The sequence below is a fragment of the Protopterus annectens genome, chromosome 9.part0 (assembly GCF_019279795.1).
Source record: "Protopterus annectens isolate FY-2018-M chromosome 9.part0, PAN1.0, whole genome shotgun sequence".
Lineage (NCBI taxonomy): Eukaryota > Metazoa > Chordata > Ceratodontiformes > Protopteridae > Protopterus > Protopterus annectens.
Window position 1 is genome coordinate 283,869,709 of NC_056743.1, and position 27,324 is coordinate 283,897,032.

Here is a 27,324-nt window from a genome sequence, read left to right on the forward strand (position 1 = left end):
TTGCAGTGTGGGGAGGAAGGTGTATGTATGTTTGTTTGTGTGGTGGAGGGTGTATTTAAAAGTCGCAATTTTGAATTTCGCGCTTTTGGGGTTTCAATATTGTGAATGTTCATCTTTATAGGCTTGAGATACTGAAATTCGAGGTTTCAGTATTTTGAGATTATAAAGTGAATATATATATATATATATATATATATATATATATATATATATATATATTTAAAATTATATAAATATATGTAGAACTAGATACATATAGATAGGTATATGTAGGTATACAATCACATACACATCCATGCATATCCATGCACACAGATACAAACACATACAGACACACATACACACACATATACTTATTTACATATGTGCAGAACAACATGGATTTCTTTGCGGAGGAATGAAGCAGAAGCAGAATGTCTTTTATAGACATGTTTTTTACATTACAGCAGCATAAAACAAACAGTAAAACCATTATGTAGAGTTCATCTATTAGGATGCAATCATAAGTAGGTATACTTAATTCAGTATGTGTAAGATTATCTATCAGCATGTACTGATATGTAGGTATGCTTATAACTCAGTATGTACAGATTATCTGTCAGGATGCACTAATATGTAGCTATGCTTAAATCAGTATGTACAGATTATCTATCAGGATGCAATGATATGTAGGTATGCTTAACTCGATATATATTTCCTTCTAGATATAATGCACTACTAACCAGGAAAACCATGTTAGCCTGTTGATAAAGTGCTCTTGCTACACTTATACGCTGACGCTGTCCTCCAGAGAGATTTACACCCTGCAATGAAAACAAAGGAATAAGAACTCAGTTGTCCAGTTTTACAAGGTTTTACATATTATTATTACAGTAAAAAAAAAACACTAATTTCTTTGTTAGATCCATAAATTGCATTAATAATATTCAATTAAATCATATGTTTATTTCCTTACACTGTGTGATTCAAAATCAGCTTGCCTTGAAACAATTTTTTTCACAAATAGATTGATATGATAAACTTCCCACGCACACATAAACATACATCACTCATTTTCACAAAGAGGACTGTAAGAGTCATTCCATACCCTTTTCTTATTACCATCATGTGTGTTCTCTATCACTTCTAATTATACAGGTCTGTGGGCAGAGCTGTAACAGGTCAGTTAATGTTCTGTACAAGGCCCACATCTACTGCCACCACCCTCAGGTCGACAAATGTGAGGACAAAAAACAACACACATAATTGCTCCTTGATAAATTGTTGCAAATACCTTTGCTAACAATACCAAGGATTTCTTAGCTTATATATAAAAGCACCTTGCTAGTCTGAGCAAATGCTGACTATGATGTCACTTAAGTATTTGCAATCATGATTGCAGCTGTTTAAATGCTTACAACAATGCTTTCTACTTTCTGGGACTGCTCCTTACCTCTTTTAACTTGTTGATCATGGCCCACTAATAGTTTGCACCTTGGGCACCTACACCCTTTGCCTTAGGCAATAGAGCAGTGTACAAGCCATGGGATCATCACTGGTCAGTCTCCAACAGAAGGTACCCCCACTTTTGAATAAATCACCCTCATATAAGCGGAGGAGATCTGGTACTATCTGCTTAGCCTCTCTCCAATGAGCACTCTTGCTCCTGAGTCTTTACTCAGTCTTGTGTCACCATCAGCATAGTTGGATGCGCTAGTTACTGAGATGCCCTAAGTGGCATACACCTCCACCACATTAACCAAGAAAGAGGAATACAAGAAATAATTCAAGTACATCTTTAATTTCTTAAGATGTTCATCATCAGGGCCAGCTTGACTTTTTTTTTTTTTGTGTGTGTGTGTGTGGGGGGGGGGGGGCACCACTGGTATACTTCTCTTTGTTAGGGAATGTGGGGTACCTTTAGTGTCTCTAGTGGACTTGCCTGGGATTACCTGGTTGGTTTACCTATTTTTTTTTTTTTTTTTTTTGTTAATCTATTTAAAGAAAAAAAACAATAATACAGTTCCACCAACATGGCTCCAAACACAAAAGCTTAAAAACTTTGGGTACTTTGAAACTTAAAACTTTAATAGCTCCAAAAAGGATATAAAGATAAAGTTGTATTTTTATCTTTATGTACTTTTTTTGGAGATATTAAAGTTTTAACTTTTAAAGTACCAAAAGGTTTTAAGCTTTTATGTTTGGCATAAAAGCTTAAAAATTGTTGGTACTTTAAAATATTAATAGCTCCAAAAAATATATAAAGATAAAGTTGTATTTTTATCTTTATGTACTTTTTGGAGCTATTAAAGTTTTAACTTTTAAAGTACCAAAAGATTTTAAGCTTTTATGTTTGGAGCCATGTTGGTGGAACCTCATTATTATTCACAGGTTCATTGGTAGGGACTAGGCTATTGGCCCTAGGGCCTATATAAGCCTAGCCAAACGGTACCCTGGCTTTTGCAACCCAAGAAAATTATTTTCCTGTGCCCCTGTCAAGCATAGCCACAAAAGTGATCCCCGGGGTGAATTTCCTTTCTCCCATCCAATCATCAAGATTTTTCTTGAAGAAGTGCTAATGAGGAGCTTTGTTTGTTATAGATCGGTAGTTTGTTCTAGAGTATGGGAAGTCTCTGGGACAGGAATCTATCTCTCCAGCTTGTTCTGTTTATTGTGGTGACAAGGTTTAGGTCCCTAGAACGTGTAGCTGAGAGGGATTGGGATTTCTTTATGTGGAGCATGTCCAACAGCTCTGGGTTTGACATAGCTTTGTATGTTAGGCAGAGATCGCCTCTGAGTAGGCAATATGTGACAGAGTAAAGCTGGAGTTTTTTGAGACGGTCTGGGTAGGGAATCTGTTTGAGGCTGGTAATCCTTTTTGTGAGGTATTTCTGTGGCCTTTCCAATTGTTGTAGATGTCTTGTGAGGTACATACCAAAAGGGGCATTGTACTCTATAATGGGTCTAATGAGTGATGAGTAGAGGGGAACAATTACCTCTTTTTTCCAGGATGAGAAACCTTTTGTGATGAGGTGTGTCACGTAGAAGGATTTCCTGACTACTGTGGCAATGTGATTATCAAAGGAGAGACTACTGTCCACCTGTGTCCCAAGGTCTCTTATCACACTTTCGGTGTTGTGCAGACTACCGCCTATGTGGTAGTTCATGGGTACAGAGTTTTTACCAAAAGGGATGACAATGCACTTTTTGGCATTGAGCTTGAGGCCATGGCTTTGACACCAGGCATCTGTCTCAGTGAGGCCCTTTTGTAGGCTGTCCACATTGTTAGGAGTTTTGATTATGGCTCCTAGTTTGCAGTCATCTGTGAACTTTGTTAGCCAAAGACCTTCTGTGTTAGCCTGTACTTCAGAAAAGTAGATAACAAACAGGAGTGGTCCTAGGACTGAACCCTGTGGTACTCCACTTGTCACTGGTATGAAGTTGGATTTAGAGTCTGCTACTTTCACAGTGTGGGTTCTGTCAGTGAGCCAGTTGGCAACCCATCTTGTGACATAGGGATTTATACCTAGTTTAGTGAGTTTGTCTGTAATTCCAGAGTGGGCGATGGTGTCAAAAGCCTTGGCGAGATCTAGATAGGCTGTTTGAACCACCTTACCCTCATCTATGGCTTTGGTGATCGCTTCAAAGAAGTCTATCAGGTTTAGGAGACATGATCTGCCTTTTAGGGTCCAGAGTTTGGAGATTACCAATGTCATTGTTCATAAGTTCCATGATGATACGGTCCATAGCTTTGCAGACCAGGCTTGTCAGGCTAATGGGGCGGTAGTTCCCGGGATCCGTGGTGGCTCCCCCTTTGTGGAGTGGGATAACCGTTGCTGTGCACCATTCAGTGGGCACAAAATCTGAGGTGAGGCTATGATTGAACATGGTACTTAGGTGGGGTGCCAGTTAGTTCGGTAGTTCATGTAGAACGCAGCCTGGGATGTTGTCAGGTCCCATGGATTTTGTGTTCTTGGCTTTGGAAAGTGTGCTTTTTACCTGTGCAGCCATGATAACAGGTACTTTGCATTCTTCCGGTATAGAGATGGGCCCTTTAGAGGATGAGAGAGGGGTAAAGTTAGCATTGAACCTATCTGCAAGGATGTTGGCAATATCAGTTGGTTCTGTATATTTAGTGTCATTGTGCTGTAACTCAGAGCAGATCTGAGTGTTGCCATTGAGATTCTTGACATAGCTATAGAATGCTTTGTGGTTGTCTTTAGAATCAGTGGCGATTTTGTTTTCGTAATTAGCTTTGGAGGATTTTATGAGGGATCTCAGCTTCTTACTGAGGCTGACCATGGAGTTCCTCTAATCATGGGATTTTACTCTTTTTTGCAACAGTTTCTTTCTTCTGTTGTAGAGTTTGTTTATAGCAGGGGACCACCACATTGGCTTCTCTTTTTTGGAGGATAGCATCTTGGTTCTGTTAGGGATTGCATGATCCATGCACTCATGTAAGTACTTATAAAGTGCAATTGTAATAGGATTCAGCAGTCGTATCTCTACTGTCCATCAGCATGGGTGCCATGAAGTTTTAAATTTCTGTCTTAAGAAGCGAGAAGTTGGCTTTGGAGAAATTTTTTATGGTGGTTTCTCTAATGGGGGTGGGGGTGAGATGTGGATGTCTAGGGTGAATTGCTTGCAGTCGGATCTAACCAACAAGGAATTGACCTCTGGTGTGGAACACCGGTTGCCCATGTTGGTAATGACCACGTCTAGGACACTGCTGCCCCTGTTGGGGGTGTGGATAAGTTGATCCAAGGCATTGGAATTTATGAATTCCAGAAAACGCTGAGCACAAGAGTTGGTACATGAGTAGTTTTCCCAGTTAATGGGGGGTAGTTGAAATCACCCATTATTAGGGTGTTAGGCTGTACCCTAATATTTTCCAGTGTATCAAGAAATGAGGAGTGGGAATCCTGTGGCATGGTGGGGGGGATCTGTAGCAAGTTGCGGTCTTGCCCAGAGTTAGTTGCACTTGGATAATCTCAGATGCATTATGCTGAGCAACTAGCCTGGACTTGTGGATATCCTTAATGAATATGGACATGGTCCGCCTTCAGTGCTTCGGTCCAGTTTAGGTGGCTGAAAGGTGTGGTATGAATTATAGCCTGGTAATGCAGGGGTGCTCTCTGGAGCCCTGAAACAGGTCTCTGTCACTGCACAGATGTCAATGTTCTCCATTTTAAGGAGTGCCTTGATTGAGTGCATTTTTAGGTTTAGACTTCTAGCATTAAGTAGCCTTACCCTCAGATTTTTCTTGCTTGTACCGGTTACAGTGGTGAATTTCTCATTTGAATCTTGACTGAAAAAGGCACTATAGCGGTGGCAAGAGCCTTAGCCAGTATCCAGAATCCCAAGGGCGACAGGTACAGGCCATTTCTGGCAAAGCATTGTGGTTTATGGATCATGTCATCCCAGGCAAACAGATACTGGATCCCCTTAGAATGACACCAGAAGCTTAGCCAATTGTTGAAGTCAGTCATTTTGTCCTTGTACTGTGGTATCATTCTGAGTGAGGGCAGGATGCTACTTTCTCCTTGTTTATCCTGTTGAGTGGAACATCAGTGTGCCTGACTATAGAGTCACCTATGACTAGAGTGTTGGGTACGTTGTTATGCCTTATGGGCTGCGGTTGAGTGGCACACTGAGTTTGTGGGCTATGTGTCATTTGGGTTATGTTGGGGGGGTGGACGTTGCTTGTGTATCTGCTTTGGAGGTCCCTTTTGCTTGGGTAGATTTTTTTTGAGAGCCTCCACGAATGTAGGTGTATGTTTTGTGCTTCTGTGTGTGTTTTGGTGGTGTAGGTTTTGAGGGAATATGTGATGAATGCAGTGTGGTGCAAGTGTTTACCTTCTCCTCTTGACTGTCTAGCACAGTCTTGGGTGAAGAGAGCTTTGCTTCCAGTTTGGTTATATAAGTGCATCTCTCACAGGTTGTAGTGTTGGGTGGTAGGAGGAGAGGGTTGTTTGTTTACATGAGGCAATTGCTGCATTGCCCCAAGATGCCCAGATTCATCAGGTAGACAGGAGAAAACACCGGGAGCTGACCCTTAGACATGCGTGGATAGGTGCTTATTTATTAAGTACTAAAAACTGTTTTCCTCTAAACAAGTGAGGAAAGTTGAGTGCTGTAGTAATGTGTAGCTTATTTAGTGCTTACAATGAGTTCTGAACAAGTGCTGAGCTCAAAGAAACAGATTTGAGTACTGAAACTAGAAAACTGGCTAGTTCTAAGAAACAAAATTAAGCTAGAAGGCTTCCCTCCAACACAGAAAGGATTGGGGGCTCAGAAGCTTACAAAACAGTCCTGGATACAGAAAATCTGTATCTGGACTAGACAACTTATAGGAAAGGCAGGAAACAAGCTTAGAACATTTTTTTTTTTGTAAAGTGGAAAGGGGAAAGGAGGAGCAGAAGCTAACTGGTTTGGCCTTCTCAAATGTTCTCCCTGGAATAGGTAGAATGAGGTAATGACACTAGAGTGGGAGGAGTGTCCCAGATCAAATTTACAGTGGGGGGGGGGGGCAACTGCAAAGCCACCATGTATAAAAACAGGATACCAAGAGAGAGGGAGGGTGGGAAACAAAAATCAGAACAAACAAACCCAACCAAATGCTTAACAATTGTAGAAAATTCTACTTAATACCTCACACACAGTGAGTAAAATAAAAGTGCTATAAATAAATCAGAAATAAGCAAAAAACATGATACTTAATGTTATATATCACAGATTAGTTAGCTCAGAGCCCTTCCTCCGACTTCCTCCGATTAGCTCAGTGTGAAATGGCAGAAACAATCACAAGTTAACTTCTTAAGTAACAAAGATGAAACCTGAAACAACTTTAAAAAAAGCTTGAAAGAACCAATGAGGTGCTTACTCTAAGGCGTAGTCCAGGCAACTCCAGTCAGCCAATGACAACAAACAATTCACTCTCACTGAAATGCTATACTGGCTTTGGCTAAGCTATGATGGCCTGGGACATGTGCTCAGACACACAGCCTCTACTAACAAACAACTAGGCCCAAAACACAAGCCTGAATATGGACAATGCTACACTACCAACACTACTTAGGTACAAAAAAACTGCAGAAATGTTTAAACAGATAAAGGATCAAGGAAACTCTAGAGAATGCTTTTAAATGCAAACAAGTTATATGATACATTTATTTATTTATTTATTTTTGCATTTTCACAGTTCTCACCTTCAGTGGTTTGTTTATGGTTTTTGGTATTTAATCTATTTACAGAAGATGGATGCACTGTTGGGTGTTTCATTCTACTGAACGTCTGAAAGATGCAAATTCCCGATCCTTAACTGAGGAGAAGGAAGACAGAGGAGGAAATGAAGTACAAGCCTCTGTTTCATCTGCGTTAAAACTAGCTACAGTGAATATAAAAAGCGTACACACCTCCGTTAAAATGCCAGGTTTTTGTGACCACAATAAATCATCTCAAAACTTTTCCCACCTTTTATGTAACTTATAACCTGCACAATTCAATTGAAAACAAACAAATCTGTTAGGGGAAAAATATAAAAAAATAAAAAACGTACAATAAGCTGGTTGCTTAAGTGTACACACCCTTAAACTAATACTTGGTTGAAGCACCTTTTGATTTAATAACAGCATTCACTTTTCTTGGGCAGGAGTCTATCAGCATGGCACATCTTGCCTTGGCAATATTTGCCCATTCTTCCTTGCAAAAGTGCTCCAAATCTGTCAGATTGCGAGGGCATCTCTCGTGCACAGCCCGCTTCAGGTCACCCCACAGATTTTCTATTGGATTTAGGTCTGAGGTCTGGCTGGGCCATTCCAAAACTTTAATTTTCTTCTGGTAAAGCCATTCTTTTCTTGGTTTGGATGTATGCTTGGGGTCATTGACGTGTTGAAAGGTGAAATTCCTCTTCATCTTCAGCTTTCTATCAGATGCCTGAAGGTTTTGGGCCAAAAGTGACTGGTATTTGGAAATGTTCATAATTCCCTCCATCTTGACTAAAGCCCCAGTTCTAGCTGAAGAAAAACAACCCCAAAGCATGACACTGCCACCACCGTGCTTCACCATGGGGATGGTGTTCTTTTGGTGATGCAAAGTGTTGTTTTTCTGCCAAACATATCTTTTGGAATTGTGGCCAAAAAGTTCAACCATGGTCTTATAAGACCATAACACATTTTCCCACATGCTTTTGGGAGACGATGTATTGTTTTGCAAATTTTAGCTGTGCTTGGATGTTTTTCTGTGTAAGAAAAGGCTAGTCTTGCAACCCTACCCCATTGTCCCGACATATGGAGAATACAGGAAATTGTTGTCACATGTAGTACACAACCAGTACTTGCAAGAAATTCCTGCAGCTCCTTCATTGTTGCTGTAGGTCTCTTAGCAGCCTCTCTGACCAGTTTTCATCTTGTCTTCATAAATTTTAGAGAGATGTCCAGTTCTTTACAACGTCATTGTAGTACCATATTTTTCTCCACTTTTTGATGACTGTCTTCACTGTGTTCCATGGTATATCCAATGCTGTGGACATTTTTTGTACCCTTTTCCTGACTGATACCTTTTAACAGTGAGATCCGTTTGATGCTTTGTAAACTCTCTGTGAACCACGGCTTTTGCTGTAGCAGACAACTGAGTAAATGTCAGGAAAATCCTACTAGGACAGCTGAACTTTATTTGGGGTTAATCAGTCTCTTTAATTGATGGCAGGTATGTACCCAAGAAGACTGAATGTTGTAATTAAATCAAAAGGTGCTTCAACAAAGTATTAGTTTAAGGGTGGGCACTCTTATGCAACCAGCTTATTGTACGTTTTTTATTTTGTATATTTTTCCCCTAACAGATTTGTTTGTTTTTCAATTGAATTATACAGGTTATAGGTCATATTAAAGGTGGAAAAGTTTTGAAATGATTTATTGTGATCTCATTTTTTTATATCACACAAAACTGGCATTTTAACAGGTATGTGTACACTTTTTATATCCACTGTAAGCTATATGCACTGTCATGGCAGCAGTAATATATGTACTTATAGTCATTTTCAACTGTAGAAATTGTCTAGAAACATCTAACAAGAATCTTGACAAACCAAAGAGGCACCTGCACTAACTGCAATAAATGCACACCTGAACTCCCACAGATAAACATACCCACAGCTGTCAATCTGACCAAAGTAAAACAGACTGTTGCCAGTGCAGTAACTTGAAAATATAACTCCCGCCAGGAAATGGTAAGTGCTCTTTTATTTATTTATTTTTTTAACTGGTAAGATGTACTTGACTTCTGTAATAAAGGTAAGTGTTTGTTTCCTTACTTTAATTATCATATACTGTCTGCTGTCTGTTCTTTTACAACTTCAGCTTTTCAGTTGTTTTTAACAAATCATTTCTTTTGTTATTCAGTTATCTTTTTTTTTTAAATATTTGCTGTTTTATTAGTTCAGTTGTTGCTAGTCGATTACCATTTTTAACATTTCATATTTCATTAATTTTATTTTTGCTATACTTTGGATGACGTTACACCACTGTACCCCTATCAGCTGTGGCTAATGCTACATTACTACATTCAGTTACTTTGTACTCAACATTCTTCTGTTAGTAATTACAAATGAATTGGAAACACAATAACATAATTATTGTACATAGTTGACTGTTGACATTTTTACACAGCATTTGGTTTGATGTTATAAATTGCTTCTACATGAGTAGTTATTATAAGGACACTGAGCTTCAGCTTGCAGCTGCACTGATTAACTCTCTTTATAACTCTACCAATGTCACCATTATCTATTGTTACTCTTCTTGTGTTTCTTGCACATAAGTGACAGTTATATCTAACAGTAGGTAGTTATACACTGCATCTGATGTAGAGTCTATAATACATAAGGCTGTACTACAGCCAGATAAAACATGAACTCATGTCAATTCAAGTAACTACAGTGTAGCTGCAGAAACTTAGTTGTAACTGTTAGAGTTATAGAAAGCTACACTTCCTTTAATTAAGAATGTTAATCCGCCTGTAATTAACTAATGTAGCTTTTTCTCTCTGAGCCTACTAGAAAAAACAACTCATACCAGTCTATTAGTCTACCTTGTCTATGCCTAGCTATAACTGCTACTCATATCAGTGCATCGCCTATCTCTGGTTGCACAGGATCTCAGTCTGCTCTAGTACTTTCTAAGGCCAGTTTGAAAGCACTTGGTATTTATTTGTTCCCCCTTCTGCCAGATGACCATCAGATGCCATTAGATTCTCTCCCCAGTCGCTCACTGGGACTACTGTGCCTGCCTTAGCCTTCCCTAGGTTTAAATGACCAACATTCAGGAGATTAAGGATGCTGGTGCAACATCATACTGCAGCTGGGGAGTATGGCCTAACCTCCTCCCATCCCACAGCAGTCTTGAAAGCTCTGGCATGACTGCCTTCAGGAGATACATGCACTCTTTTGTGCATTAGTGACCTCCAGAGCATGCAGTACACTACTCACAACATAGAGCCCACCCGGCCCAGGATGGGTATGCAGGCATGATCCTCTAACTCCCCTCCTCCCCATCCAGTCCCCCCAGCACCCATAACACTACCAGAACACTGATAATAAGGAGTGCAATAAGATCTTAATCTCTCTGGATCATTGAGCAGGACCTTGCAATTGGCACTTTGTGACTGTGTAGCAACTGTCTCATGATTACCAGCAGCCAAATTTCATTAGCCACAATGGATACAATCTGTTGAGGGGTTTGCATAATGGTTAGTACCTGTTTACCTTACAGACACAAAGTAAAGAAGTTGATTCTCACCTTGGGGAGCTGGGCTAGGCTTAAAAAGGCTCCATGGGGTCATTAGCCTAGTAATGACCTATGAACCATCTGTATGAGATGTAGATATTTATTCAGTTTGGAAGCAAATTTTGCACATCAAAGTACAGTTGGTAAACCCGATGAACACCTTGTACATCATACCCTGCCACTTCCATAAGCTGACGTAGTCAACAAATCCCTTTCTAAACATTTTAGACACTATAATAAGGGACATCAGACAAACTGACTAATTAAAACACCATGCACAACTTCAGTACTTACAAGTACCACTTCCAAGAGTCATTAGGGTAGTGAATTTAAACCCATAGCATACACATCTGCACTCACCCAGGGTAATGTTTTAGTTACTGGCAACTCCATAGTTATGTGCACTGACTCCACCTTCTGTAGCATGGACAAGAACAAGGTGACAGCAAGCTGCCTTTATGGTGCCAGGATTTGTGATATGATGAGGGCCTTTAGGTCCCTCTAGGATATATACTAGTAGGACCTGGAAGATGTACAAGTAGTGGATGAATTATATTAAATGTTCCAACCATAGGGAGACACAAAAAGACATGATAGAGCTTGCTATGCATGTGTCCAAGACAGGGAAGACACTAGGTTTAGGCAGCATTCTTCCATTTCTAAGAATGAAGCCTCAAATGAAAGGCAAAATAATGGCTTTAATAGCTGTTTGGACAATTGGTGTTATTTTAGGGTGATTCAGTTTGGCTTATCATAGGAGGCAATGGCTGGCAAGCCTTCCTCTTTTGTCAGGGATGGCTTTTATCTCTTTCACCACATGTTTTTTGCCTACTAATTAAAACATTTGCTACCCTCATAGTACTTTTTTAGGCGTTGTCCATCGATTGGATATTCCAACATAATAAATTCCAATACAGACTAGTTTAGAGTTACTTACTAGGAGTCTGAACAAAAATATTCCCAAACGTTTCACTCTTCTGACTTCTAAGCACATTCACATCATCACATTCACTGTAAATTAATGTTACTGTAATAATTATAATAGCATTCTTTCTATAGCTGGTGCTAATACCTGTCATTCACTCATATCCAAAGATAACTGTGGGGCAGTATCTACATTTACTGAAGATCCCATCATCCCAAGGCAAATCTCTCACAGTATCAACCTAAACCTTATAAAGATCCAAATTAAACTTAATGAAACTAATTATCACATTACATCACTGATGACATGACGTCAACTGACCACAAAGGTTACCTAAATCTACAAGAAGAAACATCTGTTGAGCCCTATACCATTTTGCTCAATGACTTTAACTACCATATGCTGGTAAACCTGTACCACTAGTATTACATATGCCCAGCATTTCATAGCTTTTGCCAATGGCAATTCCCTTAAACAAGCTTTCAGTCTTCACATTCAAGCCTCTATTGCCCTTGCCCTCACTGACATATTCAATGTGTGCACTCCACCCAATATCTTCACCTCCCTAGTTAGCTCTGAACACACATCTGTATTTTTCTCCTTTAAAAGAGGAATATCACTCCTACAAACCCCACAGTTATTCATTTCTTTAAAGGAAATATCTCTAGTGAGCAAAAGAATTTCAGAAGTAACTCTGTTTTTGTCAACCCAATAGCTACAGCTGTCATTTTCATCTCTGGGTAATACAACAAAACAGTTGCATTGGGAAGGCTATCCTATCCGCTTCATATATGGTGGGAAATTTAATAACATACTCTTGTGGTGGAACACTCGCATTAACAAATTGTACAACACAAAGAAGAAACTGCCTGCTACCTACAATAAGACTTCATCTGCACACCACAATAAAGTCCTGTGACAGATTAGCAAGAACCTCAAGTGCACCATTACAACATCTTAGGCAGAATATCAACTTACTGCTGTTACCTCTAGTAAAGACAACCATAAAATCTTTTTTTAGCTATGTTAGGATATTTACAAGTAATACCCAGCAAAGCTCTAAGTTTATTTATGACAGTAAGAATCTGATCTCAAGTCAATAGCCAATATCCTAATAGATACATTTGTTAAAGTTTCACACCATCTACCCTTTTTGTTGTTTTACATTCCTTAACAGTCTCCCCAAAAAAATCACCTGTAATCAAGTTGTGCCAACTCTATCCAAAGCCAACAATAATACATTTGTGGACCTGATAACTTAGTTTCTCAAGTAACATATAACTGAGAGTGTAATGTTACTATATTAGTATTTAGTGAGTGGTCTGATCTTACAACCTCCCAGAAAAAAAGTTTTACACTGTCAGTGAATGTTCCTCTATGATACAGTAATCTTTCAGTGAGAATAATAATTTTTAGAGGTGTAAGGGTGAAATCCCACACATGAGGTACAAGCATATGGGTACTTCACCTTACGGGCAGCTGTTACTAAGCTATTGTGATGTGAGCTTGGATATGTCAAAGAGATGTAGGGGCCTGCATCACAACAGGTAGGCAAGCTTAGAAGATCTACTTATTCATCTGCGAATGGCAGCTGTTTCTTCAGACAAGGAAGGTAAAAATTGCTTGTACTGTTCTAAACAGTCCTTCTTAATCTTAAGCTGCATAGACAGAAGCACCACTTCAATGATCATAGGTGTGAAAGCTTAATGCTTACCATTTTGTTTATGTAATGCTGCAGTATGACTCATCTCTGCTTATCAAAGTTAGTCCAAAAGCAGTGACAAATGCTCAGAATGTGGGATGTCCGAGGTTAATTTCCCATAGGAGGTTCACTCTGGCAGAAGGAACAGGGGAATAAGGCAAACAGCTGTTAACAAGCTGTGTCATGTAGACAGGTTTCATAGCTCCAGCATCCATTTGCAAACTATGTGAGTCTAAGTAAGTCACTTAACCAGACAGTGCTCTTGAGAACATGGTAAATTGGGTAGGATCCCTAAAGGATTCTAGGTCACATACCTAGTAATCACCTGTAAACTTTAAACGATTTCTTCAAATAACGTTTTGTATAAGAATATCACTTTAGCTGTGTTTAGCATGTAATAGCACTTTAATGACATCATCAAGATAAAGTCTTCAAGATGTGAGCTTGTGACAGGGGAATAACATTAAAAATGTCAGCAACTGTGCTGTTTTCCTTATGTTGAACAGGCTGAAATAAATTCCCTTCTTAATTAAAATAAGATTTCAGTAGGAAAAGAAGATGGTGAGACTTTACATGATCTGTGTGCAGAAAATATAAATGAAGACACTAAATGATAGTAAAGACTTTCTGGATAATGCAAAGATTATATTATACAGAAAAAACACAGATAAGGTTAACTATACAGGATGAGCGAGTTACTCTATAATGTGATTTAGTGCTCTGATACTGTCATTGAAAATGTGGTATAGTTATGGGTAATTTAATTCACATTTACCAAGTGACACAGACAGCTCAGTTGTACGGTAAATAATATTATGATACTCCCCCACAAATTTCATCTCGCCCTGTGGCTTGTTGGTTATAATCTGGCCTATTTTCCTTTTGTCTTAAGTCTCTTTGCTGTAAAATAGACTTTTATATTTTATTCTTATTTTTATCTTCACTTAAACTCATATTGTTGCTTATCTATTTAATTGCATAAGAGTTCTGAATGGTTGCTTTTCAAATTCCAAATGAACCTGGTGCATTTATTAATTTAATTAAACTATACATGATTTACCAACAAGTGATTGAATGGTCATCTTGTTGACCGGAAAAAAAGGCAGTACAGCTGATCAAAATACATCTTATTGCATGTACTGGCATTATTTCTGTGTGAGATTGTGGTACAGTGGTGATAGGGAATTTGCCATTTTTATTATTTATTTATTTATTGGCATTTGATTACCTGGAAAGTCTGACTGGGTAGGAGCCCATTAATTGGAGGCCCAGTAACAAAAGCTTCAAAGTATTACAAAACATTTTAAGAACAAAACTTTTACAGTCTTTAATACAAAAAATAAATACAGTTTAAATAATTATACTAAATTAGACATACTATGAACACATTAATAACAGATACAAGTTGCATGAACATGATTTAATAGTTAGAGAAATATTAGACAGTTTACAGAGAAATTAAAGGTAGTTTAGTATAATACAAAAAGATATTTCAATACAAAGTGAGAGAAAAGCAGATTTGTTGTATATTTAGAGAAAACGTCAGGAGACAGAAATTGATATAAGTAAGGAAGTGAGTGAAGAAGGGAGAATAAGATGTAAGGTATGAATAGGCATTTGTTCACATTTAGTCTTACAGTTTATCTTGGTGTTGAGCAAAAACAGAGCCAGCTTTTGGCCAGGAAGTCTTTCAGAATGGTTTTGAAAAATAGGAGGGAAGGTACTGACCTGATAGCTAGAGATAAGGTATTCCAGGGTCTTAGCAACATGGCACAAGTACAGACAATCCCCAGCACATTTGATAGGATTGTAGACAATCAGGAGTATGAGTCACTAGGAACACATTTGTCTTGAATGCTATTTAGTGCTGGACAAGAAGATGGATTCTGGATACTTTTATAGATGTAAGAAGTTATGTATGTGTTAGTTGATGGCTAAGTTCTAAACATCTTAGGCTTTTTATTGCTATACAGTGGTGAAGGGTTCTGAAAGGGCTATTTGCTGCAAATTTAGCAACTTTGTTATAGCATTGCTCAAGTTTTGATTTTTTGTGATGCCTGAAGCTTAGTAAGGAAGTGAACACCATAAAGAAGTGTGGGGAGGAGATAAGTAGTGGCAAAGGTAGCTTTAGTTGCATCAGTGAGAAAGTTTTTGGTTCTTTAAAACATCCCCCAGTTTTTGATGAGCTTTTATTATGCAGTTTTGTATATGAAGGTCAGATTTAAAATTATCATCCATTATCATCCCTTATAGAGCAGGGAGTGCCTTCTGTGTGGAGTCTGCATGTCCTCCACGCGGTTGGGTGGCGTTCGAAAGACATGCGTAAATGGGCGTGCCTTCATTGAAGGTTGAAGGTCGAGCTGGCACCTCGGCATTCGTGAAAATCTACTGCCAATCATTAGCGGACTGGAGTTCCACTGCGGCGACCCCTAACCGAGAAAAAGCCGAAAGACAAACAAACAAACATATTTTGCTATGAAAGGTGACTCCTTTGTGCAGAGGGATAATGTGTGACTTTTTCCAGAGATAGAGAGGGAATGTGGGATTTCTGGACTGACCTATTGATAAGGATTGACTCAGGGTAGGCAATGCTATTGGCTGCTATTCTAAGGTATTCACTTGGAAGGTCATCAGCTGAAGTTGAACATGGTTTGTATTTGTTTAAGAGTAATTTTATATAGGATATGGGCACAGGTTTGAAGGCGAAAGTGGATGTGGTGATATGAGGCTGCTGGGCAAGGTTAGGATTAGATGTTGGGGAATCCTTAGTTATAAATGTTATACTGTCTATAAAACAAGAATTGAACTGTACAGCGATTTTAAGTGATGAGTTAATGGGAAAAGGGTTAAGGTTGAATTGATGGCTGGGATGCAAGATTTATTTAATGGTTGTTCAAAATTTTTTAGTGTTGTGTTTGCTATTATTCTGAAAGTCATAGTATATATTTTTTTTGTTGTCACTAATTTGCTTTTCAGTATGACTGCAACACATTCTGAAGTTTCCAAGATACTGTGTCATTTTATATTTTTATCATTCTTTCCATGTTTTTTTCCTCTATCTCGCATAAGTATTCTACTCTTTTTGGATAGCCAAATTCCATTATTTGATATTAGACTCTTCCTTCTAGGTGGGGAAAGACTAGTCAGATATTTAGGAAAGTTGTACTGAAATCATTTACTGCATCATCTAAGGGGAGGATTTTTGAGAACTTCCAGATAATAGGGTAGTAATGAATATTTCTAGGTTAAACTTGGAAAGGTTGCAGGTTGTTTTATAAACATGTTAAGTGGATGTGTGAGATGTCTGGTTGTAGAGATTGGAAGATAATCACTGAGAAAGTCAGACACTGTACCAGAGGTGGTGTATTTGCTAGGGTCTGATACTAGGATCCAGTCTAATAGGGGATTTGATGTCTTGCTATAATGTGGGGGGCTATTGATTAGTTTTGTGAAGCCAAATAAGTTAATGCTAGATATAGGGGAGTTAGAGTTTATGTCCAACCAACTGACATTCACTTCATCTGGTAGTATTATTTCTTGTTGAATTGTTATGGATATCGATTGTAGAATATCTTCCAGTATAGCACTATTGTCACCAGGAGGGATGTAAAGAACAGTAATACATATTTGTGTATACTTGTTTAATTTCAAGAAAATAATAAGAAGCTCTGGTGAACAGAATTTTGGTAATGGTTTGTTATAAGAGAAAAAGTGGTAGTTTTTGGAAAATATTAAGTCAGTACCATCACCTTTACTCTTTACATGGTCATTACGGATGATATTATAGCCAGGAGGTATAATTTCAGAGCTGTTTATGCTGGGTTTAAGCCAAGTTTCAGTTACGGGGGAATATCAGGGTTACGTTGGGAAATTCAGGAATGTAGTTCAGCAACTTATTTGTTATACTTTAACATTTATGGCAAAAGTCAGATTACTGGAGTTGGAGGTTGACTGTTGTAGGGTTAAAACAATGCGTGGAAGAGAATTGTATTGATGTTCTCCGTGATAGGTGGAGTCAGGATTAGGGTGAATATCTCCTATACTGGGGAATTATCGATACTTGTTTTCTGGATAGTATTTTTCCACTTAATTTTGTTTTGGTTTGAGATGAAACAGAGTTAATCATCTATATTTAGAACAAAGGTGAAAGGCATCATTAAAAAGGCTTGGTGCAAAGTGTGAAGACTATAGGGAGGAAGTATGGACATGATGTTGGGAAACTGCGGGAGAGATGATGAGAGAAGAATAGAGGATAAGCTGAGGAATATCATGATTAAGTAAAGGGATCTGTAAGTTATAGTTGGCAGGTAGTGTGAAGTAGGCATCAAGAAGTTGCAAGGCAGAAAGATATTTAGTGGTGTTGGAATCTGAAAGCTTATAGAGGATAGGTAAGAAAGAAGTATTTTCTACAGTCCATGTTGCCTAAAAAGAATGTTGTTTAAAAAGTATCCATTTTGTCTAAAAACTCTGTTTTGCTTTAAAAAATGTTTCCTGTTCAATGTGAGTGCATGCATGTAAATGAGTCTGAACCCTCAGGTCAACGTATAACAGACAGCAATGCGTTTAGAGCCAACATAAGCAATTAGCAGAGAGGTACAAAGTAGAACAGGTTTCCTTTCATTTTCTGTCAGGAAAACTAAATAACTGGCTTATATAGTATAATCTATTAGTCAAGAGAAAGGACAGTGGTCAACTTACTGAGTGATTCTTAGAGGGCAAGGACAACTCTGTCAAAGTGGAGAGGATGTTAAAAACTAATTTCCAGTTTAGGCTGGAACATATTTGATTAGATGAAGTTAGTGCACAACAAAGTTTATTAAGTTAAGTATGTTTACATTGTACAAAGAAAAAAGTCTCAGTGAAAATGTTTGTGAGTTGGCTCTTGTGGCAAATGTTCACCAGTATCTGGGTCAGATGTAATGACCCCAGGCTCTGAAATGTAAGAAAAGAGAAAAACTCTACTAAAATGTCATATTATATCGAGGCAATAAAGTTACTACTTATTATGAAAAGAGATGGAGGAAGGATCACAGTGAGTCACAGCAGGAGACTACGGGGAAAGTATAAGAATAGACAGATTGTAAAAAAGTTTGTGAATGTAAGCTGAAAGTAAGTTAGCAGGAGATATACTGATAGAGAACTACAGTAAAACAGTATATATAGAGAGCTGTAGAGAACAAGTTATTTTTTCCACTATACTGATCTCTCAGAGTTGGTATACATTAGTAGTTGGAGGGGATAGGGTGCAGGGGGCTTGTGCCCTTAAAAAAAAAACACGTTTTTGTTTTTCTATCGTCTGGTGACTGGTGAGTTCTGTTTGATCACTTGCCATTTGATAGACTATATTTTTGATACATGGGTGTATATCCCTATATGTATATTTACACACACACACACACACACATATATATATATATACATATATATATATATATATATATATATATACATATATATATATATATATATATATATATATATATATATATATATATCTATATCTATATGAATGTCTGACAATTGGCCAAAACTTTCTTTCATTGAACAGCAATGGATCGAAGACAACTTGCTAATCAGTAGCCAATCATTTTTTTTTTTTGCTTGAGGGACAAGCCCCACTACATCCACACTCCCTGCTAATTATATATCCCAACAACTCTGAGATAGCACTACAGTGTGAAAAAGGCATATTACCCAATTCTCACTGTACTGCTATCTTGCAAAGTGCAACTGCCTGCATGTTTGGTCATCTCATTTTTGATCAGCTGTAGTGGCAATTCTCTAGGTTTGACAAGTTGCCATTACACAACTTGTAGGTAACCCATATACATACATACATACACACACACACACACACACACACACACACACACACACACACACACACACACACACAAATGTTCCAGTTTGGCAAAAACAGAATTCATACTTTACAAATGTCTGAAGAAGAAAATTCTCTGCCTGTGAAATCAGAGGGTACATTGACTGATGCAACAATTAGTTTAAGTTTAAGCCAAAATGGTCAAAATTAAATTATGAAGTCATACACAAATTAAATGAAAATAAAAAAACTGTACTGTGAAACAAAACTTTGTATATCATTCTAGTCAACCATAGGGACAGTGCTACCTTTAACTAAGTGAATCTAATTTAAGAAAACTTTTCTTTTGTCATCCAGTTTATGATTTTATAACAAAAAAATAATGGATAGGGAATCATAAGAGTGCATGCACTAAGACTAATTGAAATTTGATGTGTAGATATAAAGCAGCATTCCATATTAACAGCTTATTAAAGCTGATAATTCATCCTACCTGTAAAAATTTCAGGCTAGTATGTCAAATGATGTCAGAATTTCCAGCCACATTTAAAACTCTGGGTAACAGCTAAGATGCACTACACACATTTCCAAATACCTGATAATATGTGGGACTTAAAAATAATAAAGTCAAATTCTACTGATGGATATAATTAATTTTAGTACATCACAGTGTCTCCGATCACGATGTTGCTATTTTTCAAGGTCTAATTCACAAAAAATACAATTCAGGGATGAAAGCAAGTGTGACACCCCTACACTGGCCCAGTAATCAAGGAGCCTCAATCATCATCACTGGCAACAGTGAGGGACGTACACAATGGGAGGATGACATGTACACAGGCAGTAAATTTCCCTAAGAGCATATAGAGATCACAGTCAGTCTGGGGGCTGGTTTCTCCAGATCCCTAATAAGACTCCCCACTGGCACAGCTATAGGTTTAAGATCTCAGCTGAGGGGTCAAGCCAAGACCTCCAGCACCGTCTCTATCCAGCCAGTGCTTCGTGTCCCTGCCCAAGTAGCTCACAAACACACACACTTTGAGATTTGATTTATATACAAGCACACACACACACCTGGGGAAGGCTGGCACAGGTTTACTAGCTATGCCACCTTATGCCCAGACTATAAGGTAGTTATCACTCCCACCAATCCCTAATTATAAGCTACTATAAATGCCTTTACAAAGGGAGACCAATCCTACTGTGTAATGTTACTATTATCCACATGGTAAGTGTGACCAAGACTATTTTAGGAGTAGCCTGTACAGTGTCACCAAATACATATGCAAGTATGTCTCACAAACATCAGCCACAAAGATAGGTTTAAATATATTTAATAATAAATTATAAAATAACAAGGCAATACTCAAACACAGTAACTGCAAAGTTCAGAATCACAGAAAATATTTTAAAATAACATTGCAGGACAGTCTTAAATAAATACAGAAAACATCTAAACCAATATTTACTATATTTTTATCTATATCTAGTTACTTACTATTAGCAAGGCAAATGCAGATGAGAGGATGTTTCCAGGTCGAAGGCAAGATACAAAATGCACAGCTTTTCTCTGAGAGAGCTGTTAAATTACTAACAAACATTACTGCTGGGTCAACGTGGATGACATCATTCTTTGCCACCTGCCTTCAGTTCCCTGGCTAACAGATACAAACAGAATTTTATCATCTCTGTGTAAGAAGTACTTATCTCTCGGATATGCAGCTGCTAGGAAGCAATAAAGTACTTTACATTTTAAACCTAGTAATTAAAATTACTTTCAAGACAATAGAAAAACGTATAGCTCTAGACATTGTGTCTGCTTAATTAATTATAACACAATCATAAAACACTTGGATTCTAACTTATTTTCTTGACGTTTTGCAAGTTATCTCTGTATGTTCCAGCTTCTACTATGTAAACATACATATACATTTCTGTTCTTTTCCAGTAGGGTACACTGTGGTTACATTCTTGAAGTTCATTACATAACATACAGTTCTCATGCATTTGTAAGACAAGCATATGAATCATATTACTATTCACAAATGACATATGATTATTTACAAAATTCCAGATAGCTGGGCTGGCAGTGTCACATTTCTATACACATCATATTAATATTTTCAAGTGACATATAATTATTTACAAAATTCCAGATAGCTGGACTGGCAGTATTTTCCTGGTATCACATTCTCCCCTCCCCAAAAACTCAAGCTAGTTTTTCAAGTGACCCTTGAGAAAAGTTGCTTGAGAGGGTTGAGCCTATCTGGAAATACCTTATCTCATACCATGTCTAGAGATTCCAGCTGCCTTGGCATTGCTGACCCCAGTACCATGCTGCACTGTCCCATTATAAGCCTTCAACCCACTTTAGTAATTTGGGATTTTCCTGGTTGTTTCTCTGTAGCCACCGATCCCCCTCAGACTCCTCCTGCCTTGTACTGCAAATACTTAGCACAAGGGCCTACCTGTCATAGTAAGATTTCATCATGTTAACATGGTACAATTTGTGCCCCTGCCTCCTGCCTAGCAGTTCTACCATGTAGTTAACATCCTTGACCTTCCTAACCACCTTGTAGGGTCCCACCCAGGCTGCCTGCAGCTTGTTGTGTCTGACAGGAATGGGAACCATTATCTGCTGCCCTACTGCATACTCTCTAGTGCAAGCATTCCTGTCATACAATACCTTTTTCTGCTGTTGGGCTTCTTCCAGGTTCTCCTGGGCCAAGCCCATGAGTTCCTGGAGCCTTGTCCTGAGGTTTAGGACATAGGCCACAACAGATTCCCTGTGGAATTTACACTCACCTTCCCACTGATCTAGAATCTAATCAAGAGGTCTCCTCACCCTATGCCCAAACAGCAATTCAAAGGGTGAAATACCTGTGGATTCCTGGGGCACCTCTCTGTGAGCAAACAACAGAAGGGGCAGATATTTGTCCCAGTCTCTCATAAACTGGTCTGCAAATGCCCATAGCATCATCTTGAGTGTAGAGTTTAACCTCTCAACAAGACCATTAGTCTGGGGATGGTAAGGGGTGGTCTTTAGTTGTTCACCCCACAGTACTTCCACAGACAAGCCAAAAGGTCTGACATGAAATTGGCACCTCTGATAGTTAGTATTTCTTTTGTGAAACCTACCCTGTGAAAATCTCTAACAAACCATTTGCTGCCTTTTCTGCCTCAATGGAGGACCGAGCCACCACCTCAGGGTATTTTGTAGCATAATCTACTACCACCAGGATATACTTTTTCCTTGTGGAAAATGGGGTACTCAGTGGCCCCACAATATCCATAGCTACCCTGTGAAATGGCTCCTCAGACACAGGCAAAGGTATCAAAGGAGCTTTCATCTTGTCTCCTGCCTTGCCTGCGTTTTGGCACTGCTCACAGGTCCTGCAGTACCCTGTTACATCTCCGGAAATCCCAGGCCAATAGTAGTACTGCATAATACATATCTTTGTATGTTTTATGCCCATATGACCTGCAAAGTTAATATCATGGGCTATGCTAGATGGTAGGCTCTAGGCACTACCAAATGTTGTATTCTCTCACCCTCTAGCCCTTCCTCAGGGGTCCATTCTCTATACAGTAACCCTTTGATACAGTATACACATTATCCCTTCCCTTGAGAATCAGGTGCCTCGCAAGCTACCTCCCTCAGCCTTGTAATGTATGGTCTAAGAGCTAAGCCTGTCTCAACTCTTTCTTTGTAACCCTTCCCAGCACCCCTTCTACAGGAAGTCTGGTCTCCTCTGACAGCAGTGCCTCACTGTCAGCCTGGGTACTACTACTCACCTCTGCCCTTGCAGTCACTCTGTACAAGGGAACATCAGTACCCACAAGCAGCTGTGGCTCACCTTCAGTCTCACTGCTACAGGGTAGCTCCCTCTAAGAAGTAATCACCTCACCAGTCCTGGCTGCAAGTGTGCAGTCTGTCTGGGTCTCCCTCAGGCTACCAGACCCATGTGCTTGTCTCCAATCCTGTCTGCATGTAACTGCATGCACACAGGGATTATCAAAATCATTCCCTATCAGGACATCTGCAGGAATATCCTCAAGCACACATACTTGCTTGCTTCCTTTACCACCCTCCCAGTTAAGGTGAACCCTAGCCAAAGGTATTTGGAAATGGGGTTGCTCCTAAAGCTCTGACTGGAGTAGACTGTCCAAGCAAGTAGTGCTCCTCTGTAACCATTGCAGGCTTTACAATGGTTAGGTCAGAGGCTAAGTCTCTCTTAGCCATGGCCTCTTTCCTATTCACTAAGATAGGATATAACCTCTTGTGGTAGTTTGGTACCCTTGTTGTCTCGAGATAACATATTGTTGGCATTTTGTCATTCCAACTTAATGGCTCTCCCACCTTTTGTTCCCCACCTTGCCTCCATGGACATCTATAAGCTACATGGCCCACCTGGTTACATTTAACACATTTAACCTTTGGTCCTGGATGTGTAGCTGGACTAGTGGCTTCCCCTGCTACTGCTTGACACTGTTGGGGCAGTCTGGGCTGCCCACCATGGGTTCCCATAGATCCATGAGCAGCACTGGGTGTCCCTTTCCTTTGCAATGATACCCTGCTTGCTAGGTATAGGTCTTCCTTCTTCCCCAACTCATCTGCAGTACTGCATTGTCTATCAGCTAACCAGATTCTCATGTCCTCAGGCAAAGTGCTTACGGCTTGTTCCCTCACCAAAAGGTCTGACAGCCCTTCAAAAGTGGTAGCCTAACATCCACTCACCCACCTATGAAAATAAGTGCTTAGTTCAGCAATATATTCATACACACTTTCATTCGCCTTGCATCTATGTTAATGAAACCTTTTCCTATAAGCTTCAGGTGTTAACTTAAAACATTCTAACAAACACATTCTGACTGTATTATAATTTAAACAATCAGTATCAGACAGTTTAGAAATTGCAGTTACAGCTTTACCATGGAGTAAGGGGGTCAGGAACCGTACTCAGAGCCCTTGGTCAACATTATATTGTTTACATACCCTCTCAAACAAATGAATGAAACTATGAAAATTATCCTCCTCTGTAAATTGTGGAAGAAATTTACTGACCTTTGTTGCTTCTGGGGTTCAGTAACTCCCTTCCCCATTACCTCCATGACTCTGGCAATGAGTCACCATCTCCTTTTCATGTTGCCTCTGCCTCTCATTATCCGCAGCCTGCAGACGTCAAAGTTTCTTACTTTCCTCAGCCTCCAGATGTCTCAGCCTCTCTGCTGCTTCTATTTCCAAACGCTTGGCCTCCAACTTAAGTCTCTTTAACTCCAGATGGATTTTTAAGTCCTCTGTGGAAAGGCTGAGCTGTCCATTTTCTGAAAGTTGTACATCTCCACGGCCAGGCTGATTGTCCTCCTGGTTGCTATTCTGTGATGCAGCTGTGACTAAAGCTGCAATCATGTCTGCTTAAGTCAGGTTGGCATGCATCAGTCCTTTAGCTTGGCACATCTCAGCCAACTGGCTCCTTGTCAGCTTGCCATACTCCTCGGCTGATATGTTTGCCTGCTCTCCCTGACAAACTAAGCTAAGAAAAAAAAAATAAAATAATAAAACAATTGTGATATGAACTCTGAATGTTCACTGCATGTCTGATTGAAGGTATAAATACCTTCAGTGACCACTTTACAAATGCTACAGGAGTTGAATATCCACAGCACTACAAGCCAATTAATATGTGATGTGGCTATCCCACCACTGCAAAACAATTAATATGTGATGCCCCTGCACTGGCCCAGTAATCAAGGAGCCTCAATCTTCACCACTGGTAACAGTGAGAGATGTACACACTGGGAGGATGACAAGTACACACACAGTAAAATACAACTTCCCCTAAAAGCACACAGAGATCACAATCAGTCTAGGGGATAGTTTCTGCCTCTTTCTCCAGATCCCCAATAAGACTCCCCACTGGCACAGCTATAGTGTTAAGATCTCAGCTGAGGAATCAAGCCAAGACCTCCAGCACCCTCTCTGTCCAACCAGTGCTTCATATCCCTGCCCAAGTAGCTGACACACACACACACACACACACACACACACACACACACACACACACACACACACACACACACACTGAGAGTTGATTTATATACAAACACATACACACACACACACACACACACACACACACACACACACACACACACACACACACACACACACACACACAAACTTGGGGAAGGCTGGCACAGGTTTACTAGCTATGCCACCTTCTGCCCAGACTATAAGGTAGTTATCACTCCCACCAACCCCTAATTATCAGCTACTATAAATGCCTTTACAAAGGGTGTCCAATTCTACTGTGTAATGTTACTATTATCCAAATGGTAAGCGTGACCAAGACCAAAGCTATTAAGGAGTGGCCTGTACAGTGTCACCAAATACATATGCAAGTACTTTAAGAGCTTAAATATGTTTCACAAACATCAGTCATGAAGACAGGTTTAAATATATTTAATAATAAATAATAAAAAAGACAATACTCAAATAACACAGTAACCGCAGAGTTCAGAATCACAGGAAATATTTTAAAACACTATTGCAGGACAGTGTCAAATAAATACCGAAAACATCTAAACTAAGTTTTACTATATTGCTATCTATATCTAAGAGAAATTACTGTACCCTAGTTATTTACTATTAGCAAGGCAAATGCAGATGAGAGGATATTTCCAGGTCCAAGACAGGATATAAAATGCACAGTCTTTCTCTGAGAGAGTTCTTAAATTACTAACAAACATTACTGCTGGGTCAGCTTGGATGACATTACTCTTTGTGCCTTCAGTTACCAAGCTAATAGATACCAACAGAATTTTATCATATCTCTCAGATGTGCAGCTGCTAGGAAGCAGTAAAGCACTTTACATTTTAAATCTAGTAATTAAAATTACTTTCAAAACATTAGAAAAACTTATACCTCTAGACATTCTGTCTGTTGTTGCACTGAAACACAATTGTAAAGCACTTGGATTCCAAGTTATTTTCTTGAAATCTTGCAAGTTATCTCTGTATGTTCTAGATTCTACTATTAAAACATACATTTGCACAGGTATATAGTTTATATACATTTCTGTTCTTTTCCAGCAGGGTACAATATGGTTACATTCTTGAAGCTCAGCACATAACATACGGTTTTCTTACATTTGTAAGACAACCATGTGAATCATATTACTGTTTACAAATGACATATGATTATTTTCAAAATTCCAGATAGCTGGGATGGCAGTGTCATATTTCTGTATAAATCATATTAATATTTTCAAGTGACATATAATTATTTAAAAAATTCCAGATAGCTGGACTGACACAATTTCCCTGGTGTCACAGCAAGTTTGAAAAGTTCTGTCTTATATTAGAGATAATATTTTTCAATTAAAGCTTCTATAATCGGAGAGTTCACTCTTTATCTTGGAGTTAGTTAATTTATAAGGAGGCTTCTACTCCACAAGAAAACATATTTTATCTGTATTTACTGTTTGATATCGGCATGCTTCTGGTGCAGTCTTGGGTGACAGGAAATAAATTAACCATAATAATACACAATTTCAAAATTAAATAGCTATAAAATTAATTATCCATTGTAGCAGTGTTCTTTATCCTACAGAAATATAGAAGCTAAATTGGAAACACATAGCTATTTATAAAGCAACACCTAAATATGATATAATGCACTTATTTTATAATACTCTGCAGCAACAAAGTAGACCATCTTTAGAGCAGTTTTCCGGAAATCACTGGCAAATCATTAAGGGTTAAAGTCAGAAAATAATGACAGACATTTGAGTTTCAGACTTCATACCCTTCAGAAAATCCACATTAATTTAAAACCTGTTATTCTATTAATTTTCTAAGTTTGTAATATTTGCAATGTTTAAAAATTGGCCCTATTTTCATTGCCTTTATCCCTCAATTATTTACCACTTTGTTCAGATTTCTTGCTCTAAGGGGATGAGAGGTGTGGATCCAATATGAAATGAGCTCACCTATTAGGGCTAAGTCACTAAAGAAAATATTAAAGAAGGAAAGCAAGCAAGCAAGCAAACGCAAAATCCTCTTCAGTCATTCCATTTCTAAAATAATTTTTGAGGTCCCAGCACCTCAGAGAAG

At 38.7% G+C, this 27,324-nt stretch overlaps 1 protein-coding gene across 6 annotated transcripts in view; it reads right to left on the reverse strand.

The window, feature by feature from the left end:
- ABCC8 (ATP binding cassette subfamily C member 8) overlaps window positions 1-27,324 on the reverse strand; it is a 2,552,355-nt gene that overhangs the window by 984,486 nt on the left and 1,540,545 nt on the right. For all 6 annotated transcript variants that reach the window (XM_044082872.1, XM_044082868.1, XM_044082869.1 and 3 more), the window contains one exon: window positions 723-803. In XM_044082872.1, coding sequence (XP_043938807.1) covers window positions 723-803 — 81 coding nt within the window. The remainder of the gene's footprint in view (window positions 1-722; window positions 804-27,324) is intronic.